At 42.8% G+C, this 22,978-nt stretch overlaps 1 protein-coding gene across 2 annotated transcripts in view; it reads left to right on the forward strand.

The window, feature by feature from the left end:
- The first annotated feature begins 729 nt into the window (after positions 1-729).
- VPS36 (vacuolar protein sorting 36 homolog) overlaps positions 730-22,978 on the forward strand; it is a 31,545-nt gene continuing 9,296 nt past the window's right edge. The window contains exons 1-6 of one of the 2 annotated variants that reach the window (XM_086329226.1): positions 730-863; positions 9,788-9,856; positions 11,211-11,281; positions 14,853-14,967; positions 16,425-16,514; positions 17,258-17,344. In XM_086329226.1, the coding sequence (XP_086185352.1) occupies positions 768-863; positions 9,788-9,856; positions 11,211-11,281; positions 14,853-14,967; positions 16,425-16,514; positions 17,258-17,344 (528 nt within the window). In that variant the 5' untranslated portion in view covers positions 730-767. Of the gene's footprint in view, positions 864-941; positions 1,404-9,787; positions 9,857-11,210; positions 11,282-14,852; positions 14,968-16,424; positions 16,515-17,257; positions 17,345-22,978 lie in introns of those variants that run through there. The other variant, XM_086329227.1, reaches the window with a different exon arrangement.

Consider the following 22,978-nt stretch of genomic DNA (forward strand, 5'->3'; position numbering starts at 1 on the left):
TAGGAAAAAAGTTATCAATGACAGGCTTTAATGAACAGGGCAGCATGCTGGGAAGTGACAAGAAAAGGGCACAAATATGCAGGAATAGTGTACAATCGGGAAGTCCAAGCTGCGTTCTGGGCTCCCTAAAAGTCTCTTGCAATCTCTGGGTTTGCAGCTGAGGACAAAGACTCTTGAGAGTCCTCCGGACTGCAAGGAGATCAAACCAATCAATCCTAAAGGAAATCAATCCTGAATATTCATTGGAAGGACTGAAGCTGAAGCTCCAATACCTTGGCCACTGGCTGCGAAGAGCCGAAGAGCCGACTCATTAGAAAAGACCCTGATGCTGGGAGACATTGAAGGCAGGAGGAGAAGGGGACGACAGAGGACGAGATGGTTGGATGGCATCACCGACTCGATGGACACGAGTTTGAGTAAGCTCCGGGAGATGGTGAAGGACAGGGAAGCCTGGTGTGCTGCAGTCCATGGGGTCGCAAAGAGTCCGACATGACTGAGCGACTGAACAACAAGGACAAAGGATGGGGTGGACGTCCTCATCGGGACTGTGTCCGATGGACCGCTAGAGGGCGCATCAAGCACGTCTCCACGTCCCCGGGCGCCCCGGGGCCGCGCGCGCTCCGCAGGGCTCCGAGGTCAGACATCTCCCTCCCTGCCGGCCTCCGCCCCGCCCGCCGCCAGGGGGCGCCGCAGGCTGCCCGGCGGCTCGGCTCGCCGTCCCGGAGCGCCAGCGCGGGCAAGCGGCGGAGGCCGGCCAGGCGGCGGCCATGGACCGCTTCGTGTGGACCAGCGGCCTCCTGGAGATTAACGAGACGCTGGTGATCCAGCAGCGGGGGGTGCGCATCTACGACGGCGAGGAGAAGGTAGGGCGGCGGCCGGCCGGGCCTCGCTCCGCGACCCCAGCTCCCCGGCTGGCCTCGCCAATAGGCGCCGCCCCCGCTGTCCACGCCCGCCCGGCGCCGGGCTCCGGCCCGACTCGGGAACGGCTCCCGCGGGGAGCGCGCGGACGGCGCCCCGCTCCCAGCCCGGGCAGAGACCCCCGCTCCGGGCGGCACGAACGCGGGCAGGGAACCCCGAGTCCTCGCCCCCGATCGCGCCGGGCAGGCCGGTTCCGCCTTTGTCCCGAGGCCGCCGGGTCCTGCGCTCCCGAACCGGGCGTGGCTTCGGGCGCCGGGACCTGGGGGAGCCCGGGGGACAGGGCAGTCCTGGCCGGAGCGGGAGCGGGGCGAACCGAAAGGATTTCCGAAGAGAAAAGCCCGCATCTCCTGGGACGCCTCGGCCAGAGGCTGTGTGTGTGTTGTTGATTGCTCTTGGTCCGGGAGAGACGTTGGAAAGGAGGTTTGATTGTTTGTCGAGTGATGGAACAGGCCGTGCCTGGTAATCCAAGCGTAAACCATAAAGAGGTGTGTTTGCAGATGGCAGGGAGAAATACTACCTGTGTTTCACGGACACGTTAACATTCACTGGAGACTACCGTCATACTACGAACGATCATTCTGTTCTGAATGAAATGTATGAGCTGGAATTGGGGGGGGGGGGGGCGGAAATTGCTTATCAGCATTTTTAGTTTCCAGAACTTTTCTCTTGCTACCTTCTCCTTCCTTGTAGTTTCCTTAGAGAGAAACTTCCTCCTGTACTTTGGAACTCGTTGCCTGACCCAGAGCTTTTCCTGTCTGTATTGGAGAGAGTAGCTTGAGGCCTCCTTCCTTCCAGGGCGGGGCTTAACTCAGCCACCCGAGGCACCGCTGATACGCCTGGGGACCCCGGTGCCCTGCCTCCTCGAGGGCATTTTTGCATGTTTTTATTATTGGGTCGAGATTCCCTTTTTTTTGTTTGGACTTAGAAACTCTGTTTCGGAGAAGGCAATGGCACCCCACTCCAGTACTCTTGCCTGGAAAATCCCATGGACGGAGGAGCCTAGTGGGCTGCCGTCCATGGGGTCGTTAAGAGTCGGACATGACTAAGCGACTTCACTTTCACTTTTCACTTTCATGCATTGGAGAAGGAAATGGCAACCCACTCCAGTGTTCTTGCCTGGAGAATACCACGGACGGGGGAGCCTGGTGGGCTGCCGTCTATGGGGTCGCACAGAGTCGGACACGACTGAAGCGACTTAGCAGCAGCAGAAACTCTGTTTCCTGGCTTTTCTCCGTGGCTCAGCTGGTTAAGAATCCGCCTGCCAAGGCAGGAAACACGGGTTCAATTCCTGGGTCAGGAAGATTCCTCCAGAGAAGGGAATGCCTACCCTCTTCAGTATTCTTGCCTGGAGGATCCCATGGACAGAGGAGCCTGGCAGGTTACAGTCCCTGGGGTCGAAGAGGCGGACACGGGGTATGGAACTAAACAACAGCTCTTTTTACTGCTTCAGTATTTTTATGAACTTGATCTCAAATTGGGTTTGCATCTTTTGCTTGGCATGATTAGCTAAATGTCTTTGTTTTTGTAAACGGAGGTTCCACCACAGTATAGAACTGTGGTGACTGGGAAGCTTAATCAACGTCCCTTTCCTCAGGGGATTGGAACTTCCCCAAACAACTGGTCTTCAAACACAGCTCCAAAGTCACCCTCTGATAGCAGTCTTGCTTTTGCAGATCACCACAGTGTTGTTCTACTGTAATTCCAATATGCAAATTAGAGACATCTTGGCTAACACACAATATAACTATAATATCTTTAAAACAATAAAAAATCAAAACTATTAGTAGTTGGATATAAAAAAAACCATTGCTGAATCAGCAAGTTTTAGTTTTTCCTTTTTTTATATTTCTGCTTGTTTTTGGGACAAGTAGATACAGGTATCAGGATTAAGAAAAAAGTTATGGGAAAAATTTAGTTGAGCCTTTTAAGTCAATTATTATTATTATTATTTTAAATAACCAATTCTTCTTACTGAAGTATAGTTAATTTACAATTCTGTGTCAGTTTCAGGTGTGCTGCAAAGTGATTCAGTTGTTATATTACAGGTTATTTGTTGTTGTTCAGTTGCTCAGTCATGTCAGACTCTTTGTGACCCCATGGACTGCAGCCTTCAAGGCCTCCCTGTCCTTCACCATCTCCCAGAGTTTGCTCAAATTCATATCCATTGAGTCGATGATGCCATCCACCCATCTCATCCTCTGTCGCCCTCTTCTCCTCCTGCCCTCAATCTTTCCCAGCATCAGGGTCTTTTCCAATGAAGTTATTACGAGATACATAGTTCTCTGTGCTATACAGTAGGTCCTTGTTGTTAGTCAAGAATTCTTGACTGTTCTGCAAGTTGAGGGTGCTGCGGGAGGGCTGAGCTCTAAGGCACTGTGGTCCCCAGGCCAGATCTACTCAGTCACTGGCTGAGCCTTCTCGAGTGTCACCTGAGGCCAAACTGAGTCCCAGGGGCAGTCTTGTGTCCTGGCTTCCTCGCTCTGCTGGAAGGTGTCCACATGGCCCGTGGTATGAGGCCTCCAGGAAGCTGCACATCAGCTTCCATATGTGAGCAGGAGCCCTTTCAGAATCTCTCACTTGCCCCCTCGTCTCAGCACCGCAGTGCAGACCTTCCAGCCTTCTCAGCTTTGCGCTCAACCCATTCCTCCAGCCAGTGGGCGCAGGGCTAAGACCAGTGGGTGCTCTCTCTTCAACCTTGTGTCTTCTGGCTCTTTGTGAGTGTGAAATACATTAAAGCAAGCACACCTTGAATAGACATAGTACCTACTATGTGCCAGAAGCTTTTCATAATTTAATCATCTCAATGGGCATATGAGGTGACTATTTTACTGAATGAGAAGAGAACTCTCAGAGGTAACATAATTTGCCTAAGATCCACTGAAGTAGATTACCAGAAGCGTGTGTGCTCAGTTGAGTCCAGCTCTTTGAGACCCTATGGACTATAAGTGGCCAGGCTCTTCTGTCCATGGGATTTCCCAGGCAAGAATACTGGAGTGGGTTGCCATTTCCTTCTCCAGGGGATCTTCCCGGCCCAGGAATTGAACCTGGGTTACCACAGAGCCAGGGGTTAAATCTCTGCTGATCAGATTCCCAGAGCCTGTGCTTTGTTCCCAGTGATGGAGTGCTTGAGAAACACAGCAGTCACCAGTGCCAGCCCCTTTCTGTCGTGTAATGTGTATCTTCCACATGCAATTTGTTTATGAAACAGCGTATCCTCTGAAAATGAGGACGCCGAGACCTTCAGTGGGTGGTTGAGAAAACTGCAACCTGTGCAGGGTCACACAGTTGGTAATGGTGGAGCCAGACCAGTGCTCTTTCCACCGCCCAGGTGCCTTTTGCTTGTTTATACAGACACAGTTTTCATGGGCCCCTTATGACCGGATAATGTGTTTTCGTAAGCATTGTAGACAGGTCATTTGTTTCAATTCACAGAAGCGTCTGTTAGCCTCAGCTAATTTAAAAAGTAATGTAAGAAGGTTAGTGGTGTGTAAAGTGTCAAGTTGCTAGCTTATACTAGAAGATTTAGAAAATGTATTTTCTTAAGTTGGCTGTTTCACTTTTTAGGAATTTCAGGTTAGTTCAGTTGCTCAGTTGTGTCCGACTCTTTGCTACCCCATGGGCTACAGCATGCCAGGCTTCTCTGTCCATCACCAACTCCTGAAATTTGCTCAAACTCATGTCCTTCGAGTCAGTGATGCCAACCATCTCATCCTCTGTCATCCTCTTGTCCTCCTGCGTTCAGTCTTTCCCAGCATCAGGGTCTTTTCCAATGAGTCAGTTCTTTGCATCAGGTGGCCAAAGTATTGGAGTTTCAGCTTCAGCATCAGTCCTTCCAGTGAATATTCAGAACTGGTTTCCTTCAGGATTGACTGGTTTGATCTTCCTAAATTTTAGGAATTTACCCTTGGGAAATAGTCAGGGACACATAAAACTATAAAAACTATAATGAATGCATATGTGCATGTCAGCAATATTATATGTATATATAGAGACGTATCTCTCTCTATGTATAGATATACATAGGCTTCCCAGGTGGTGCTCGTGGTTAAAAACCCACCTGCCAATGCAGGAGACATAAGAGACAAGAGTTCAATCCCTGGGTTGGGAAGTTCCCCTGGAGGAGGGCATGGCAATCCACTCCAGTATTCTTGCCTGGAGAATCCCATGGACAGAGGAGCCTGATGGGCTACAGTCCACGGGGTCACAAAGAGTCAGACTCGACTGAAGCAACTTACACAGCACATAGCGTATATATGCTGGGAGGGATTGGGGGCAGGAGGAGAAGGGGACGACAGAGGATGAGATGGCTGGATGGCATCACAGACTCGATGGACGTGAGTCTGAGTGAACTCTGGGAGTTGGTGATGGACAGGGAGGCCTGGCGTGCTGCGATTCATGGGGTCACAAAGAGTCGGACACGACTGAGCGACTGATCTGATCTGATCTGATTATTCTGCCATATAGGGAAAAATTGGAAGCAATCTGAATGTCCACTATGGGGCTTGGTTAATTAAGTATGACATGCCCTAACCAGCTTGAGGAATGACTAACAATAGGCTGCTAAGTGAAAAAAGCAAGTTATAAAATTATAAATATCATGGCCTCATTTTAAGTTTATATCCACACATCCTGGCTGTCTAATTATGAATGATTTCATTTTTGTTTTCAGACTTAAAAAATTTTTTTTCAACAGCATATTACTTTTATGACAGACAAATGTTAAAACAGTAAGAGCTTATTCAGTGAATGCCTAAGTTATTTTAACTACTAACTTTTAAGTAGTTGAAATTATTCTAGCTCTGAGTGGTAAGCACAAACCAGCCTAAACTTGTCTGTGGGCTTGAGCTCATAATCCCTTGCAATCCCTGAAGCCAACGATTATTACACAATGTCTTCACTGAGGGCAGCAACGCTTTACGCATTACGTGTACACATTGTTCACCCCATAGAAATGAAACGTCCTCTGGCTTCAGCTTTAAACTCGCAGCCTTATGCTTGGATTTCAGACAGATGAGGTGCAGTTTCTTAATCAGGACTATTAGGTAGTTATGCTGTGTAATGTGGCATCAGGTACTCTCAAGCTGACAAAATATTTGCTCCTGGGAAAGGGCAGTCTTACTCATTGTCAAAAAAGAGATTTTTTAAAAATAGCTTGAACTCAATCGTTTGGTTTTGTGTATGCCACATTAGCCAAAACATTCGTCGCCAGACCAAAATAAGTGCCAGGAATGAGTCTGTGTTACTTCAGATGTTACTTCTCTGAGGTGCTGAAGTGCTTGGTGGAGTAATCTCTCTCAGAGTGTCTTCAGCCAGGCAGTGCAGGTTTCTTCCTGCGCATGCTTGTTAACCGTATTATTTAAAGTCACTAATGTTAAGATATTAGTAATATAGTCAGTCAGAGAAGGCAATGGCACCCCACTCCAGGACTCTTGCCTGGAAAATCGCATGGATGGAGGAGCCTGGTGGGCTGCAGTCCATGGGGTCGCTAAGAGTTGGACACGACTGAGCGACTTCACTTTCACTTTTCACTTTCCGGCATTGGAGAAGGAAATGGCAACCCACTCCAGTGTTCTTGCCTGGAGAATCCCGGGGACGGGGGAGCCTGGTAGGCTGCCGCCTATGGGGTGGCACAGAGTCAGACACGACTGAAGTGACTTAGCAGCAGCAGCAGCGATACAGTCAGTGTTACTCTTAGAAAATCATTTTTTAAAATTCATGTTATGTATTAGGAGAAGCCCCTGGTGGTTCAGATGGTCAAGAATCTGCCTGCAATGCAGAAGACCCAGGTTTGATCCCTGGGTTGGAAAGATCCCCTGGAGAAGGCAATGGCAACTTACTCCAGTATTCTTGCCTGGAGAATTCCATGTATTAGAAAAGGACTTCTGACAAAGAGTGTTTCTGCTTATGTTTGATTTAATAAAAAATAATTTATATACATTTCAGAGTTGCATGAAGTCATATATACCTGTAACAAATTCCTTTGTCTTTTCTTATTAGATGAATAATAAAGTTGTTAAAGATGGGTAAGCTGAAAGAAGTAGCTTGAGATAATCAGTATTCCTTTCCTTTTGGCACATTCTGTCTGTGTGATTGTGCACGTGTGTGTGTAAACTATGTGTGTTGCTTCCTTCTTTATTAATATCAAGAGTATCTTGTTGGAAAATCCCATGGACAGAGGAGCCTGGTAGGCTACACTCCATGGGGTTGCAAAGAGTCGGACACGACTGAGCGACTTCACTTTATTAATATCCAGAGTATCTTGTAATATATTGTCAAGTGCCTATATAAGTACATTTATGTATATTTTCACTTAAGAATGATACATAATAATGTTCTAATTGGTTATTTACTTGATATACATTTTTTAACCACATTATTTTAAACTCAAAAGAATTATTATTGGTAATAATCTGGACCCTTACTAAAATCCTTTCCTTTAAGTTTCTATTTTATACATAGGATCAAGCTTGTATCTTTTGAAATAACTGCTCCTCAAAAGGGTATGAGCACGTCCTACCTATGGCCAATTCTACTCTCTAGCAATTAGAGTGAATAGAAGCTTCCAATGTATTTCTTGCTTTCAACAAAAATGGAGAGGTTTGGCTTTCCAGTCTTTTGGGGTTCCAACTCCAAAATTTGCTTATTTAAATAATTTACAGTGTATATCAAGAACCCACCTTGTACGTGTTCGTTAGTCACTCAGTCGTGTCCGACTTTGCAAAATACTTCCAGTGCATAGTAACAAATTATGAGGATTACAGGTTTGGTCCTAAAGACCTAGCTGGCTTTTTTTGTGATTGTATTCTAGTTTTTAAAAACATTTTAACATTTGTGTTTTGCATAAATGACACGATTCCATGATAAAAAATAAAAAGCTAAAAGTGTCCCTCCCATCCTAGGAGGAGACTTTGTCCCCAGTGCCCGCTCAGAAGTCACCAGCGCTTCACTCTAGAGTTATGCATTTGTGTTATACATAGGTGTTCACGTAGAATACAGTCTCTTGCCTTTTAAAGTGTCAATTCATACTATGCATATAAAGCTCTGACACTTTGCTTTTTTCACTTATCTATGTAGAGAATTTATCGTATTTCATTCATTCTAAATGTACATTTCCCCTCAACCCCCTCCTCCCCCACACACATTTTAACAACTCTAGAAGCCAGATGTATCTTATAATTAATGGCATCTTAGATTTTATCAGATACAACAAATACATGAAGAGTCTCCTCATTCTTTTTTAATGACTAAGTTGTCATTCCTTGTGTGGGTGTGCATTTCCTTGGTGATGGACATTTAATTTGTTTCCTATCTTTTGCTTTTAAAAAACAGCAATGAGTAACCTTATATACACATGTGCAAATTCATCAGTGGGATACCTTTCTAGAAAGACATTGATTGAGTCAAAGGGTTGGTGTATTTGTATTTTTGACAGATGACAGTACACTGCCCTCCAGTGATATGTGCAAATGCTTATTTTCCCAACGTGTCAGCCGCTCAGTGTTACCGAACTTGTGAACCTCTGCCAATCTCATGGGTGAAAAGGGTAGCCTGGTGTTCTCTCAATTTGCCTTTTTCTTATCATCAATGAGGTTAACCATCAGTTAATGTGTTTAGGAGGCATGTGTAGTTCCTTTTCTGTGAACTTTCTGTTAATAGTCTTTGCCCATTTGTCTAATGGATTATAGAATATTTTCTTACTGATTTGTAAGAGTATTTTATATATTAAGGAGATGTACATGTTTTGTCTCTGATGTGAGTTGCAACTATTTCTTCCAGTCTGCCATCTTTGCTCTTGATGATTTTTGCCATGAAGAGTGTGTGTGTGTGTGTGTGTGTGTGTGTGTGTGTGTGTGTGTGTGTAGGTGAATTGTTCCATCTTTTCCTCTAATGCTTATGGGTTTACTATTTTTCTTAGAAAGATTTTCTCCCCTCCGATGTGATTTTAAAAATTCTGATTTTTCTAGTGCTTTTATAATTTTTAACTCAAATAATTTTATACTTTTTTGTAATAAATTTTCAATTTTTTAACTCTGTCCAGAATTTATTTTGGCACGTTGTGTTAGGTGTAAATCCTACTTTGTTTTTTTTTTTTTGTCCCTGCTGAGCAATGCAAGTGTCTTGGTACCATTTACTGAATCTCCATCCACACTCATTTTGCATGTGTTTGTGTCTTTTTCTGGATTTTCTTGTTATTTAAAAACCATTTTAAAAAATTATATGAGTGTTATGCACCTTCAGTCTCATGGTAAAAATTCAATCAATAGTGAGATATATGGTTTTGGAAAAGAGCCCTTTGCTTCTCTTTCTTCCATTCCTTCATACTTTTTCTAAGATAATATTAACAGATCATTGAGTATGGATCCCATTTAGACCTTTTTCTACTATTTGTCTGTGTTCATAGTACATATACACATCTATCTGTCTATTTATAGATATATCTCACATGTAGTTTGAGAAATATGGAGTTTATTGATATCTATATCTGTCTGTCTATTTGTCTAATTACATTGTATGCAGTATCCTTTGATTGCTTTCTTCCCCGCTCATCCTATGTCTTAGAGTTTCATGATAGTTTATATAGCTCCACCTCATCATTCTTTTTCATCTCTGCCTGGATTTCATAGTATGAATATATCACTCCTGATTTAGCCACTCCCCTCCTGTTACATAGCTAGGTGGTTTGCAATTTTTTTTCCTAATTTTAGCAAGGTTTATGAAGTGTGTAGCATTGCTTCTCTTTGACTTATGACAAACTTAATTCTAAAATGTTTATGTGATTGACTTACTATCGTGCAGTTCATGGGGAAGAAAATCTGGACCATGTTGTGTGATATGTTATTAACATTTTGTGATGATCTTGTTTTTCCAGATAAAATTTGATCCTGGGACCCTCCTTCTTAGTACGCACCGTTTAATTTGGAGAGATCAGAAGAATCATGTAAGTTTAAATTATTTGCATCAGTTCTAGGTTTTAAGTAGGAGAAGGCAATGGCACCCCACTCCAGTACTCTTGCCTGGAAAATCCCATGGACAGAGGAGCCCGGTAGGCTGCAGTCCACGAGGTCGCTAAGAGTCGGACACGACTGAGCGACTTCACTTTCACTTTTCACTTTCCTGCATTGGAGAAGGAAATGGCAACCCACTCTAGTGTTCTTGCCTGGAGAATCCCAGGGACGGGGGAGCCTGGTGGGTTGCCGTCTATGGGGTCGCACAGAGTTGGACACGACTGAAGCGACTTAGCAGCAGCAGCAGCAGCAGATTTTAAGTCACTAATTTCTTTTCTTTCATTTTTTCTTTCTGGCAAAGCTATAAGTAGATGCGATAAATTATTGCTTTCAGATGTCAGAAGAATGTATCCCATAGTCTCTCTCGATGGGGTGCAGATAGAGGAATTAAGGTCTAGCCTCTCATTCAACCCTGAAACAGACGGTAATTACTGTACAGAGAGTCGTGGTGACTCCTGGATTTTAAGCCCAAACCAGATCCTCCCCCACATTCGAGTGTCCCCATCAGTCAGCAGTCCTTCAAGCAACCCAGTCTCCCTGATTGTTGTTGAGAAACAGGAGGAGGACGCCTGCTGCCAAGGGCATGCTTCCACCTAGATGCTGAGGGGAGCTGCCTCTGGGTCACTCGGCAAGAGGAGAGACCCCCTCCCACCCCGTTTTTGCATTTCTAGGGGGAGAGGACTCAGTTATATGTATAGACCTGACATCTTTATCTCAAAGAGCTTTAACTTGAAAGTGTGTGTGTGTGTATCTGTGTGTAAGTTTCTGTCTTGTAAAAGAAGCAACACAGCATGGCCCCTAACCCCATGAACTTTTAGTTCTACAGGTAAACTATGCATTGTACTGAGGCTCTTGGAAAGGTCACTAACCACTGCAAATTCTGTCTCTTTTTGCCCTGCAAGAACCAGTTTTTCCCCCTTGGTGGTAATATTGCCCTTACTGGTAATGCGTACCTCAGAACTGGTAATTTGCCTAATCCTTTCTTTTTAAAGAAATAAGCATTCAAGAAAGACATCTTTTTTTGGAGGGATAGCTGTCCTCAAGCCATATATTTATAAATTATTCTTGGTATAATTTTTTTTTATTATCATGGAAGGAAGCTAATATGGCTATCATTAGACCTATTCAATGCCAATCATTCATAATGAAACAAAAAGTCATTATAGAACTTTATTCCTATTTCTAGTTGATCATAAGTTTCTCAACTTGCCACACACCCCATAAGTTTATAAAACAAGGATTTTTGAGGAATCTTATGGATCCTGTTTTCTCCTGATTCCCTCCCAGGAATGCTGCATGGCCATTCCTCTTTCCCAAATCGTGTTCATTGAAGAACAAGCAGCTGGAATTGGAAAAAGGTAAGGTCTGTATATGACAGTCTTTATGCACAAAAGCGTTTCCCGTCAAGCCATCCTCATTAACTTGGTTGTGTCATTGCCCAGTCAGTCATGGCCATGACAGCCTATGTGTGAGCGAATCTGTTGGTTGTGTTTACCTTGAGAAAGTATTGTCCTGGGGGAATAGAGAAATGGGTGAGGAAGGTTAAGAGGCATAAACTTCCAGTAACAAAATAATTGAGTCATGGGTATAAAAGGGACGGTGTGGGGAATATAGTAAAAAATTAGGTCATATCTTTGTATGGTGTCATATAATAGGCAGACTCCTACTCAGGAGTTTGCTTACAGTGTGGGAGACCTGGGTTCGATCCTTGGATCAGAAAGATCCCTGGAAAAGGGCATGGTAACCACTCCAGTATTCTTGCCGGAGAATTCTATGGACAGAACCTGGCAGACTATAGTCTATGGGGTGGCCAAGAGTTGGACACTGAGCAAGTTCCACTTTCATATAATAACTAGACTTATCATGGGATGGTTTTGAAATGTATAGAAACATCAAACCTGTCTGTTGTGTAACAAACTAACATAGTGTTGGAGGTCCGTTATACTTCAAAAACAACTAAATTCATGGAAAAAGAGATCAGATTTGTGGTTGCCAGAGGTGGGGCGGGGAGGGAAGGGAAAATTGGATGAAAGTGGTCAAAAGGCACAGACTTCCAGTGATAAGATAAATAAGCAATAGGGGTGTGATATACGACATGATGAATGTAATTAGCACTGCTGTGCACTGTATATGAGAGTTGTCGAGAGTAAATCCTAAGAGTTCACCTCACAAGGGAAAAAAAAATTTTGTTTTTCTATTTCTTCAATTTTGTATTGGATGTTCACTGAATTTACTCTGGTAATTGTTTCATGATGTGTGTAAGTCAAATCATTATGCTCCACACCTTAAACTTCTAGTGTTGTATGTCAGTTATATCTCAAAAGTGGGGGAAAATATCTATGTTTACAAAGAGATGTTATCCTACTTTAAACTCATTGATAAATGGAAGTCATTCTTAAAGCATGAATCAAGTACTAAGGTTGTTGTAGTATCCTCGGGTCATAATAAATAAGTGTGGGTCAGCTGTCACTGAATATATTTTCAAACAGTTGAATCTTTTTTTTGCCCTGACACATGGCTTGCAGGATCTTAGTTCCTCGACCAAGGATTGAACCCAGGCCCCTGGCAGTGAAAGTACAGAGTCCCAACCACTGGACCACCAGGGAACTCCCCCGACATTTGCTTTTATGCATCTGTGTATCTCTCATGGTCACCTGATGCGAAGAGCTGACTCCTTGGAAAAGACCCTGATGCTGGAAAAGATTGAAGGCAGGAGGAGAAGGGGACAAGATGAGATGGTTAGATAGCATCACCGACTCAGTGGACATGAGTTTGAGCGAACTCTGGGAGATGGTGGAGGACAGAGGAGCCTGGCATGGTGTAGACCATGGAGGCACAAAGAGTCTGGCATGACTTAATGACCGAACAACAATAACATTTCTCATTCAGTACTTAAGATCAGAAATGACCCGTCTGAGAAAAATGCCTGACTTTACTCCTAATTCTAGTTGACCATGAGTTTCTCAGCTTCAACTTTTCAGGCATCAGTGTTGAATAGAGTGTCACAAGAGTTAGTGTCCAAACTGGGACATTTATTAGAATAATAGGGGACCCTACTTATCATTAGACCAGGCGAGTATAAAAAACAGGACTGTCCCCAAGCAAACCAGGAGATGTAGTCACCCTGTTTTAAAGCCAGAGGTTGAAATGTTTCTGTTTATTCAAGTATATAAGACATTTTGGCTTATATATACTTGGGCACATGTAATTAAGGACAATTTGCAAACAAATATTGCTGGTAAGGAGTTTTTCCCCTACCTGGGCTTATCTTTAGCTTTCATGTAGTCAGATCCTGCAATCAAAGAACTGGGTCCCTCAGCAGTGAGAGCACAGGGTCCTAACCTCGAGACTGGCAGGGAATTTCCAGCATGACTCTTATGCTTACTTTGTTTACACTTCATTTTGTATCATCTTTTAGCTTTTCATTGAGTTTCCTTTGAAAAGTCCTGATAGGGCTCCAGGTTTTTTTCAGTTTTAAAGGTTGTATGGTGCGTATGCTCACTCCTAACTGATCCTAATTGTCATAGTTTGTTTGTTTCCCTGACAGTTCATTTCAAACAGTCTTGGGATTCTGCTTACACGGTTTTATTTACTCACTTCACTTAAAGATAGTCCCCAAGAAGGAACCCATGGAGAGTCCATCCACGCCTAGCCCCAGTTCACTAACCAAAGCGTTTGTGACGTCAAGGAGGCCCCACATGTGGTTGTTCAATTTTAGGATGATATTTAGGCAGCTCTATGGGTCTAAACAAAGTAATACTGCGTAATCGGTATATTCCTTGTGTTGGCCCAAAAGTTTGTTTGGGTTTTTCTAGAAGATGTTATAGGAAAACTCGAACGAACGTTGTGGCCAAGCCAATATAATGTGGTCATAGAGAAAAAGGTCTAAGCTAGGTACGCAAGATACTTTGAGTTTTTCAGTTTTGCTCATGTTGATAGGAGATTGTTTATTGAGCTGGTGGGGGGGGAAAAGACACAGAACTGAACAAATACAGTGGTGTTTTTAATGGCATAGAAGATAGCAGTTGTCATAAAGATCATGGCAGTTTGTGATCCTGGGGTAGCAGCGTTTTGAGAATTGTTTTTGCTGCAGGATATCTCTCTAAATCATGTCATTGACTGAGTGGCATTTTCCAAAAATGACACTGTGGAATGTTAGTTTTGGATGGAGTTTTAATAAAATGTCAGCTGGCCAGTTTTACGCAGATAAGTTTTCACATTTTGTTTTCAAATGAGTACAGTCGTATGCCTTGGCAGAGATGATCGGCCCCTAGTCACCTTTGGAGATGACTCTGTGGGTGGAAAACCTGATTGTCAACCAGCATCATAAACCACCCCACATTCTGCAAGTTTATTTTGAACTGATTTCCTAAAACCACATTTTTATTTAATCTATAGAGCTGGTAACTTTAATTTTTTTGGTGCACAGCATATACGTGTTAAGTAGAGAAATTTTTGAGAGATTCATTAATACTGAATTGATACAGACTTTAAAAGGATTCCTTTCAGGATGTTCTTTGTTTCTACATGAATTTTTTAAGTGATCTGAAATACGTTAAAAGTTACAAAAATAGAATTAATGGCTTTTTTTTTTTTTTGTCTGCGCTGGGTCTCCATTGCTGCATGTGGGCTTTCTCTAGCTGGGGTGAGTGGGGGCTTCTCATTGCGATGGCTTCTCTTGTTGCAGAGCACAGGCTCGAGGGCACGTGGGCTTCAGAAGTTGTGCTCCCAGGCTCTCGAGCACAGGCTCCGTAGTTGTGGTGCACGGGCTTAGTTGCTCTGTGGCACGTGGGATCTTCCCCGACCAGGGATCAAACCCGTATCCCCTTAGTTGCACGGTGGATTCTTAGCCACTGGGCCACCAAAGAAGCTGCCAAATTAGTGATTCTTAAAAGGCAATTCAATACATTCCATCTGCTTTTTCTTCAGTGCCAAAATAGTGGTTCATCTTCACCCAGCTGCTTCTAACAAAGAACCCGGCCCATTCCAGAGCAGTAAGAACTCCTACATCAAGCTCTCCTTCAAGGAACATGGCCAGATTGAGGTAAGTCTCCTTATGAATAAAACTGAACTAGAAAAGTGGCTTTGTATAAATCTGGTTGTTGTTTGTTTATAGGATGGAAGGCAGTATTGCTCAACATACCCGTTTTCACCATAACTTTCCAATGAAATTTTCATCATCTCTTAAACCTGATCAGTGAAGAATATGAAGTTTAGGTTTCAGTGGGAACAGGAAGCAGGAGGATGTGGGAACAGGAAAGATCGGAGGCTGGAAATGAGCTAAGTCGTGGCACTAGGTGACTAGTGAGGATTCGGTGCTGTAATTTGTTTGGATGAAGGGACAGAGGATGATGCAGTGAAATGTGTAACTTCCTCTGTGCCTGACAGTTCACCAGCCTTACACCAGGCAGTCTACCTTTATTAACTCCATACCAATCTAACTGTTGTAAGTTCTTATTCCACAGTATCATGGTTTATACGTTCTGGCTAATAAGTTGGTATGTAAATATTCTTTAGACATTGATAAGCCTGTGTTTATCTCCCCACCAGGATCATAAAGTATGTATGTTCTTTTTCTTTATAGCATCTGACCCAGTGTTCTCGATCCGCAGGCTCTGAGCAAATTGAAGTGACTAACTCAAGTCATTCTCACTGTAGTTGAAAGATACAGTTGTTGGTTTTTTTTTTTTTACGAGCATAGGCATGTTTTGGCCCTAATATCTGGCCTCACATTTTAACTAGACAAATTATTCTCTGCTTCCTTCATGGATAATGGTTGTGTATTTTTCTTGGCACTGGGTCAGTTTCAGTATGGATCGAAAACAATCCACACATGCAGGATTGTTTAAAGTCAGTCTATTTATTTCATTGTCACTCATCTGTTTGTTGAGAATAGTTCACTTTATGTAGAAGGTCAGTTCCTTCTTTTTTTTTTTTCTTTGTGTTTTCTGAAGTTGATCCAAGAAAAGAACTTCCTTTCATTTCCTTTGATGTCTCTGAGAATTCTAGGCTTGTCACAAATGACCGAACAGACCTCTCAACTAAACAAATGTTAAGTAATGATGTGTATGAGGATGGCGCAGCCTGCCTGATTCAGTATCGTGTATTAACACATATATATGGAATCTTGAAAGGCGGTACTGATGAACGCATTTGCAGGGCAGCAGTGGAAACGCAGACTTGTGGACACAGTGGGGGAAGGAGGGCTGGGACAAATTGAGAGTAGCATTGAAACATATGCACTCCCATATGTAAAATTAGATCGGCCGTGGAAATTTGCTGTGTGACGCAGGGAGCTCAGCTCAGTGCTCTGCGGCAACCTAGAGGGGTGGGATGGTTGGGAGGTGGGAGGGTTCGAGAGGGAGGGGACATATGTATACCTATGGCTGATTCCTGTTGATGTATGGCAGAATCCAGCACGGTGTTGTAAGGCAATTGTCCTTCAATTAAAAAGAATTAAACAAATTAAAAACAAATAAAGTGTTTGTATGTGCATAACAGTTTTACAGGCGTCTATCAGAGGAGATGACACAGCGAAGATGGGAGAATATGCCAGTTCCCCAGTCATTACAAACAAATCGAGGACCCCAGGTATTTTTTTAACTGTTTCCTAATCCAGTGTTTTCAGCTCTGTCTTTGCATCTTCATTAAAGGAAAAAGAGTTCTCTGATTATAGAGCTCGCCAGAAGCAAAATGATGGTGTTCTAATTAGAACCTTATTTTCACAGAACCTGACTTAGTACTCTCTAGACAGTAGACACTTGGAAATAACACATGATTAACTACTTACTAACGTAATTTCAGGGTGGCAGGAGTTAGAGTCCATCTTCTGGCATTATGTTTTTCATAATTAGCATGGCATCTGACAGAACAGACAGCAGTACCACGGGGTGACGTTTTCCAGGCCAGTCTCATTCACCACCAACTCTGGACAGGCACTCAAATGTGTAAAAGTAGCTTGTATAATAACTGTCAAGTACCAGAATTTTAACTCTTAATTTTTTGCACATTTGAGGCCCTATTAAATATCTGATACATGCATGATGACTTGCCAGAAAACAAAATTGAAGAGGAAATTTAATTTATACCTGAAATACAGAGTAAAAATATGCCATCTATTTTTGTGTTCAGTCTTTATTTATAATGATTTGAAGGTCATTATGTGTGGCCATAAACCGACAAACGTTTTGAAAGGAAACTGGATGTAATTATGTGCTGTTTTTCTTGGGTTCTTTGCGTGTCCTCTCTCGCCATTGAACACACAGTGTGGTGGGGTTACAAAAGAGTGTGTTCTTCCTATTTGGGACATTTTATTTTCTACTTTTGTTTTTTAGCCAGGAAGAATACGGGCTGTAGGAATCGTAGGTATTGAAAGGAAACTGGAAGAAAAAAGAAAAGAAACTGACAAAAACATTTCTGAGGTAATTCTTACACAAGTTCCTGTGAGCTGTCTTTTTCAGCCATCTTGCTTATTCTTTGGGATACAGCTGTGGCTGCCTCCATTCTGTGTATTGGAATATAGCTTTCCTGAAGCCACAGTTCCCATTGAATGCATCTACTTCAGGTTGGCATAATTAAGCCCAAATGTGTTTTAAAAAGGCTTTCCAGAAAGGAATAAAAAAGAAATACAGATTGATTTTGTGATGTTAGAAAACGTCATGAATTATTGTCCATATATTTTAAAGTCTAGGTGGCATTGACTGGATGGTACTCATAAGGAATTCAAGGTCCCCTGTATAATTATTTTGAATGTTTGATTAACTTAGTTAAGGGGCAAATGCTGTTCTGCGGCCCTTGAGTCTGATTGGGCACCCCCGCTTCAGCACTGAGGACCACTCAGGGACCAGGCACGGAGATAGTAAGAGTGGTTCAGACCAGCACGTTACGTCTTCTAGGAGCACAGCTTGCACTTTGGTGTTTCTGAAACCTCATCATATTTGAGGAAATTCAAGTAAAGGGGAGGAGAAGGCAATGGCACCCCACTCCAGTACTCTTACCTGGAAAATCCCATGGACGGAGGAGCCTGGTAGGCTACAGTCCATGGGGTCGCTAGGAGTCGGACACGACTGAGCGACTTCACTTTCACTTTTCACTTTCATGCATTGGAGAAGGAAATGGCAACCCACTCCAGTGTTCTTGCCTGGAGAATCCCAGGGACGGGGGAGCCTGGTGGGCTGCCGTCTATGGGGTCACACAGAGTCAGACATGACTGAAGCGACCTAGCAGCAGCAGCAGCAGCAGCAGCAAGTAAAGGGGAAGGAACTCTAGTTTAAAAAATGAGCAGTGCATTAGATTTGGGCAGTCAGTTAATACATTTACAACATCATCAGTTTTCCCATGTTTATATGAAAATGGTCTTGCATTTTTATGAAATGATTTTATGAAGTAATTTTTATAATTTTTTATAATAGTTTGTAAGTAAAATTCCATTGATGAGTGCTGTTTATGGAATTTCAAAGATTTACCTCAATCAAATAAAGTCCAAACTGCAAATAGTTACCAGATACTTGTGTTAGTCAAGGTTTCTTTTAAGGAGAAGTAGTATTTCAAACGGAGAAGGCAATGGCACCCCACTCCAGTGTTCTTGCCTGGAGAATCCCAGGGACAGGGCAGCCTGGTGGGCTTCCGTCTATGGGGTCACACAGAGTCAGACACGACTGAAGCGACGCAGCAGCAGCAGCAGTATTTCAAAACCATAATCTGCCTGCTAGAAATTTGCATCTCTATTGAGTTGATGTTTATTTGTAACCCTTTCCACTGGAAAAAGCTAAGGTTTTTTTTTTAGTAAAAGTGTGTCAAGAGGTCACACTAATGCTTCTTATTCAAATTCAGGACTACACTAGTGAAGAATTACTAAAACAGTTAAAAAGTGTATATATATATATATATATTTTTGTATATGTTCTTCCCTTTCTTCCCAAATGTAAAACATAGGTGTGCTGTATCTATTAATACACTGTCTGTGCATTCAGCCACCATGTACCCTCTTCCATTTCCCCTGTCATTCAGTCTCATTCGTGAAAAAAACTGTGTGTGATGCGCCTGGTCCCTACATTCACTTCCCTCTGTTCATTTCTGTTGTCTGACGCTCATCCTCTCATAGATGTTTGAGAAAGTGCTCATGGGAATAATACTCCCTGAATTCTGGCATCTCCGTGTTCCTTGTACACGAAGGTCAGTTTTGCTGGATTTATAGTCCTTGGCTCACATTTTCTTTCCTGAGTGCCTTCAATGTGTGACTTTCACTTTTTCGTCTGACATGAAGTGTTGCCGCCAGAGTAGTGAAAACCTCATATTCTCCGTTCTTTGAAGTCACTTGCTGTTTTTTCTAGATGCTCAACAGATTTTTTTTTTTTTTTTATCTTTTGTCATTTTACTAGAATGTTAAGTGTTAGTCATTCTGGATTGTTATTCTCAGGGACACAGTATGCTTTCAGTATTTGGTTTCAGACATGTTTTCTTTTCATTTCAGAGATGTTTTTCTATTATTTTCAATAATCGCTTTGGTATCTTTTTCTTCTGAGACTGTATGTTGCAGCTTTATTGCCAGTCTTCCCTCTTTGTGACTTTCTTCCCAACCCTTTTTGGCTTTTTTATTTTAGAAAAATGTCTTTTTCACTCTTTTTTCTCTTAAGATATTATCTGTTGTGTTTATTCCTCCTGTGTTCATCTAGTAGTATAGTCTTTTTTTTTTTCTTTAACTTTTCATTGTATGTATTTATTTTTGGCCACACCGCATGGCCTGCTAGATGTGGGATCTTAGTTCCCTGACCAGGGGTGGAACTTGGTCCCCTTGCGTTGGAAGCACAGAGTTTTAACCACTGGACCACCAGGCAAGTTCCTAGTATAGGCTTTATTTAAAAAATGATTTAAAAAATTCATTCCTGATTTATGGTGTTCTTTCACAACTTCTATCATTTTATCAACATCTATCAGCTCATTTTGAAACCGAAGGTTAATTTTCGATCCGATCTGTGAACATGTCTTTCTGGCTTTCTTTCATTATCTGTAATGTTACTCGGCTCCTGATTTTCCTTTTTTCTTGTAGTAACCTTGTGTGGGATTTGACCTTGATACTTTGCTGTTGCTAATTTTCATGTGAAATTAGTTTTCCTGAATTTTTAGAGGAAGGCCTAGCTCAGGGCGGCGTCTCTTACTCCACAGTGCTCACTCTTGTGCTCTGTTCATGCGGGGCACACGAGGGAGGTGACTTGCCGTCCGTGGTTTCCTGGCCCCATGCCCACCCCTGTCTTTAGCTGACCCTTTCCCCGCTTCCTATGTTACCCCTGCCTCACTCAGGTTTTGATTCCTGTCTTAGTAGTTTCTCCCCAATGTGGGCTCCTGTCCTGGCCGGGAAGCCTGGGGGTGGGGGGCCCTTTCCAGAGTTTACAGGCTGCTTCAGCCCTGCCTGAGGACCCCTTGCCCGCATCCACTGCTGAAGTGGGCAAAGCTCTCTCCGTTTCAGTCCCTGACCTCAGGTTTGCCCGTCTGCTCTCAAGTGATGCCTGCTGGCTGGGTCGGGGTCTCCTCTCCTCAGGTCTGTCGGTTGCTCTGTTGCCTCCCTTTTCTCTCTCTGCCTCACTGTTAAGATGAGGAGCTCTTGGGGCTCTCGGTGGCTTGTCTCCACTAGCTTGTGTCTTGGGGTTCTTGTGGAGATCTCGTCACTCAGCTTCTTTGTATATGCTGCCTGTGGGTCTTAGAGGTTTTGAGATCTTGTTGGCCCATGTTCATGGTGGGATTTGGAGAGATTCAAAAACGATGCTGCCACAGCCCCCATCTTCCCTGAATCCTCTAGTCCCATAAAATTCCAGCATTTTCTCATGAGAGGGCTTCTTACTATCCAGAGAGGGGATCATCTCAGGGCTGGTGATGAGACTTGGAACAAGGGTTATGAGGACTTGGGTTTCCTGATTTGCAGACAAGTGTGGTCTGCTATGTCCCAAGCACTCTCTGCCACCCAGAAGGTGCTGTCGCTGTCCTCTTGCGGTGGTTTTTGTAGTCACCCTTCTGTGTGACAAGCTTGGAGGTGGCATGGAGCAATGAACCAATTTTGCATTATCAGTATTCCCTTTTCTAAAGGCTGCCATACTAACGTGGTATTCAGAATAGCGTTTTTCTTAGCTTATGAACTGTTATTCCACTTCAGTGTGGTTTTCAGAGTTGCATAGTCAGGGGAGTCCACACAAGCATCGGGCTCTTATGCAGGTCATTGATTTCTTCACCAGATGGTCCCAGGTGGCGCAGTGGTAAAGAACCCGCCTGCCAATGCAGGAGACCCAAGGGGATGTGGGTTTGATCCCTGGATTGGGAAGATCCCCTGGAGTAGGAAGTGGCAAACCACTCTAGTATTCTTGCCTGGCAAATTCCATGGACAAAGGAGCTGGTGGGCTACAGTCCATGGGGTCACAAAAAGTCAGACACAACTGAGCAACTAACATGTTCAATGCTAATACCAAATTTTAGAATAATAATAGAAATAGAAGTGAGGACGCTTTTAATTATGCTTTATAATTACCTAGAATTTTTTTATAGGTACTTCTTCCAAAATACTAAAATATTTGTATTTATTTTTTATGGACTATGCACATTAAGGGTTAATTTGTGTATTCTACATAGACTTACCATTATTTTCAGCAGACTTTTTCTATGAAAATATAATACAGTAAATACAATGACTTACCATATAAAAATTTAGAAATGTTGTCTTTTCTTTTCACTTAGGTAAAAGAAATCTAGTAACTGTATATGCAAAGTAAAAATCTAAGTGTGTAAAGTGTCTGCATTTTAATTTTATTTGAAAATGAGGTTGGTATGCGATTTGCCCTCCATTTAAACATTTGAATAGCCTTAGTTTCAGGGCCGTTGCCCAAAGTTTCCCACAAAAGGTTTCCTGCATCTGCTGGCCGCTGCTGATAAGAATCCAGTGTTTAAGCCTTTTGTTTATCTGAGGAAATTCCTGTTAGGTGTGTGCACATTCGTTCCCCTTTGTTTTCGGTAGCAGCCCAGTGAGTTGACCATAAGAATTGTACACAGTACTCTATTCTTTTAGCAAAGTCTTTCTGCAGATGGGGGATACGTTCCTGCATGTCATTAAGACGGGCATCAGCCAGGCTGAACCCGTGGACCACTGTTCTCGGTGGATTGAAAGAGTTTTCAATTAATGATAAGCTGCTTAATTGGTTTTAAAAAGTAACATCTGTGCACATCAGTTAGATGCTATTCTGCACTGGAAGTGTGTGAGTGTGTGCTCATTTGTGTCCGACTCTTTGTGACCCCATGGACTGTAGCCCGCCAGGCTCCTCTGTCCATGGGATTCTCCAGGCAAGAATACTGGAGTGGGTTGCCATGCCTTCCTCCAGGGGATCTTCCTGATCCAGGGATCGAACCTCCATCTCCTGCATTGGCAAGCAACTTCTTTATCATTGAGCCACAAATACTTGAATTATAAATATATCTGATCAAGTTTGAAGAAGCCTTTGGAGGGGATGGATGTTCATTGTAGTACATCAAACAGTTGATGGGTTTTATTTAGATATGTTTTGGTGGTATTTAAATGTTCTCTTGTGATATCCAGTTTAGCCAAGGCTACAAGTATAATCTGTGTAATATTCAAGGCTGAGGTTTATGGTTTTGGTTAATCACACCTGCTATTAAAGCCGAAATTGTTGGACCCAAAGAAGTATTCCTACAGCTGCATGTTGCCATTTTCGGCCAGGAAAACTGTACGACACCTGTGATTCCTGACCTCTTATCTGGGAAAAACTGGTGACAAATTTTCTTACTTGTGTCAAAGAGATAATATTTTCTAAACTATTGTGTCACCTTTTGTTTGTTTAATCAGTAACTGTTTTCTTTCTGAAAATTTGTTTTTTGTAGTTGGTTTTGGAAATTTGACAGCTTCTAAGCTAAACTGAATTCTTTAGGATAAGGTAGATTTATGACTATATAACTATTCATATAAATAAATTGATATTTGTCAGAAAATTTCATAAATTTCTATCATAGGGAAGAAAATAGAGTGCTTCATTGCTTTAAAACGTCTCAGTTCTTTAGAC

The sequence above is a fragment of the Bos grunniens genome, chromosome 12, assembly GCF_055505025.1.
Source record: "Bos grunniens cultivar Pamir isolate PY7600 chromosome 12, Bosgru_T2T1.0, whole genome shotgun sequence".
Lineage (NCBI taxonomy): Eukaryota > Metazoa > Chordata > Mammalia > Artiodactyla > Bovidae > Bos > Bos grunniens.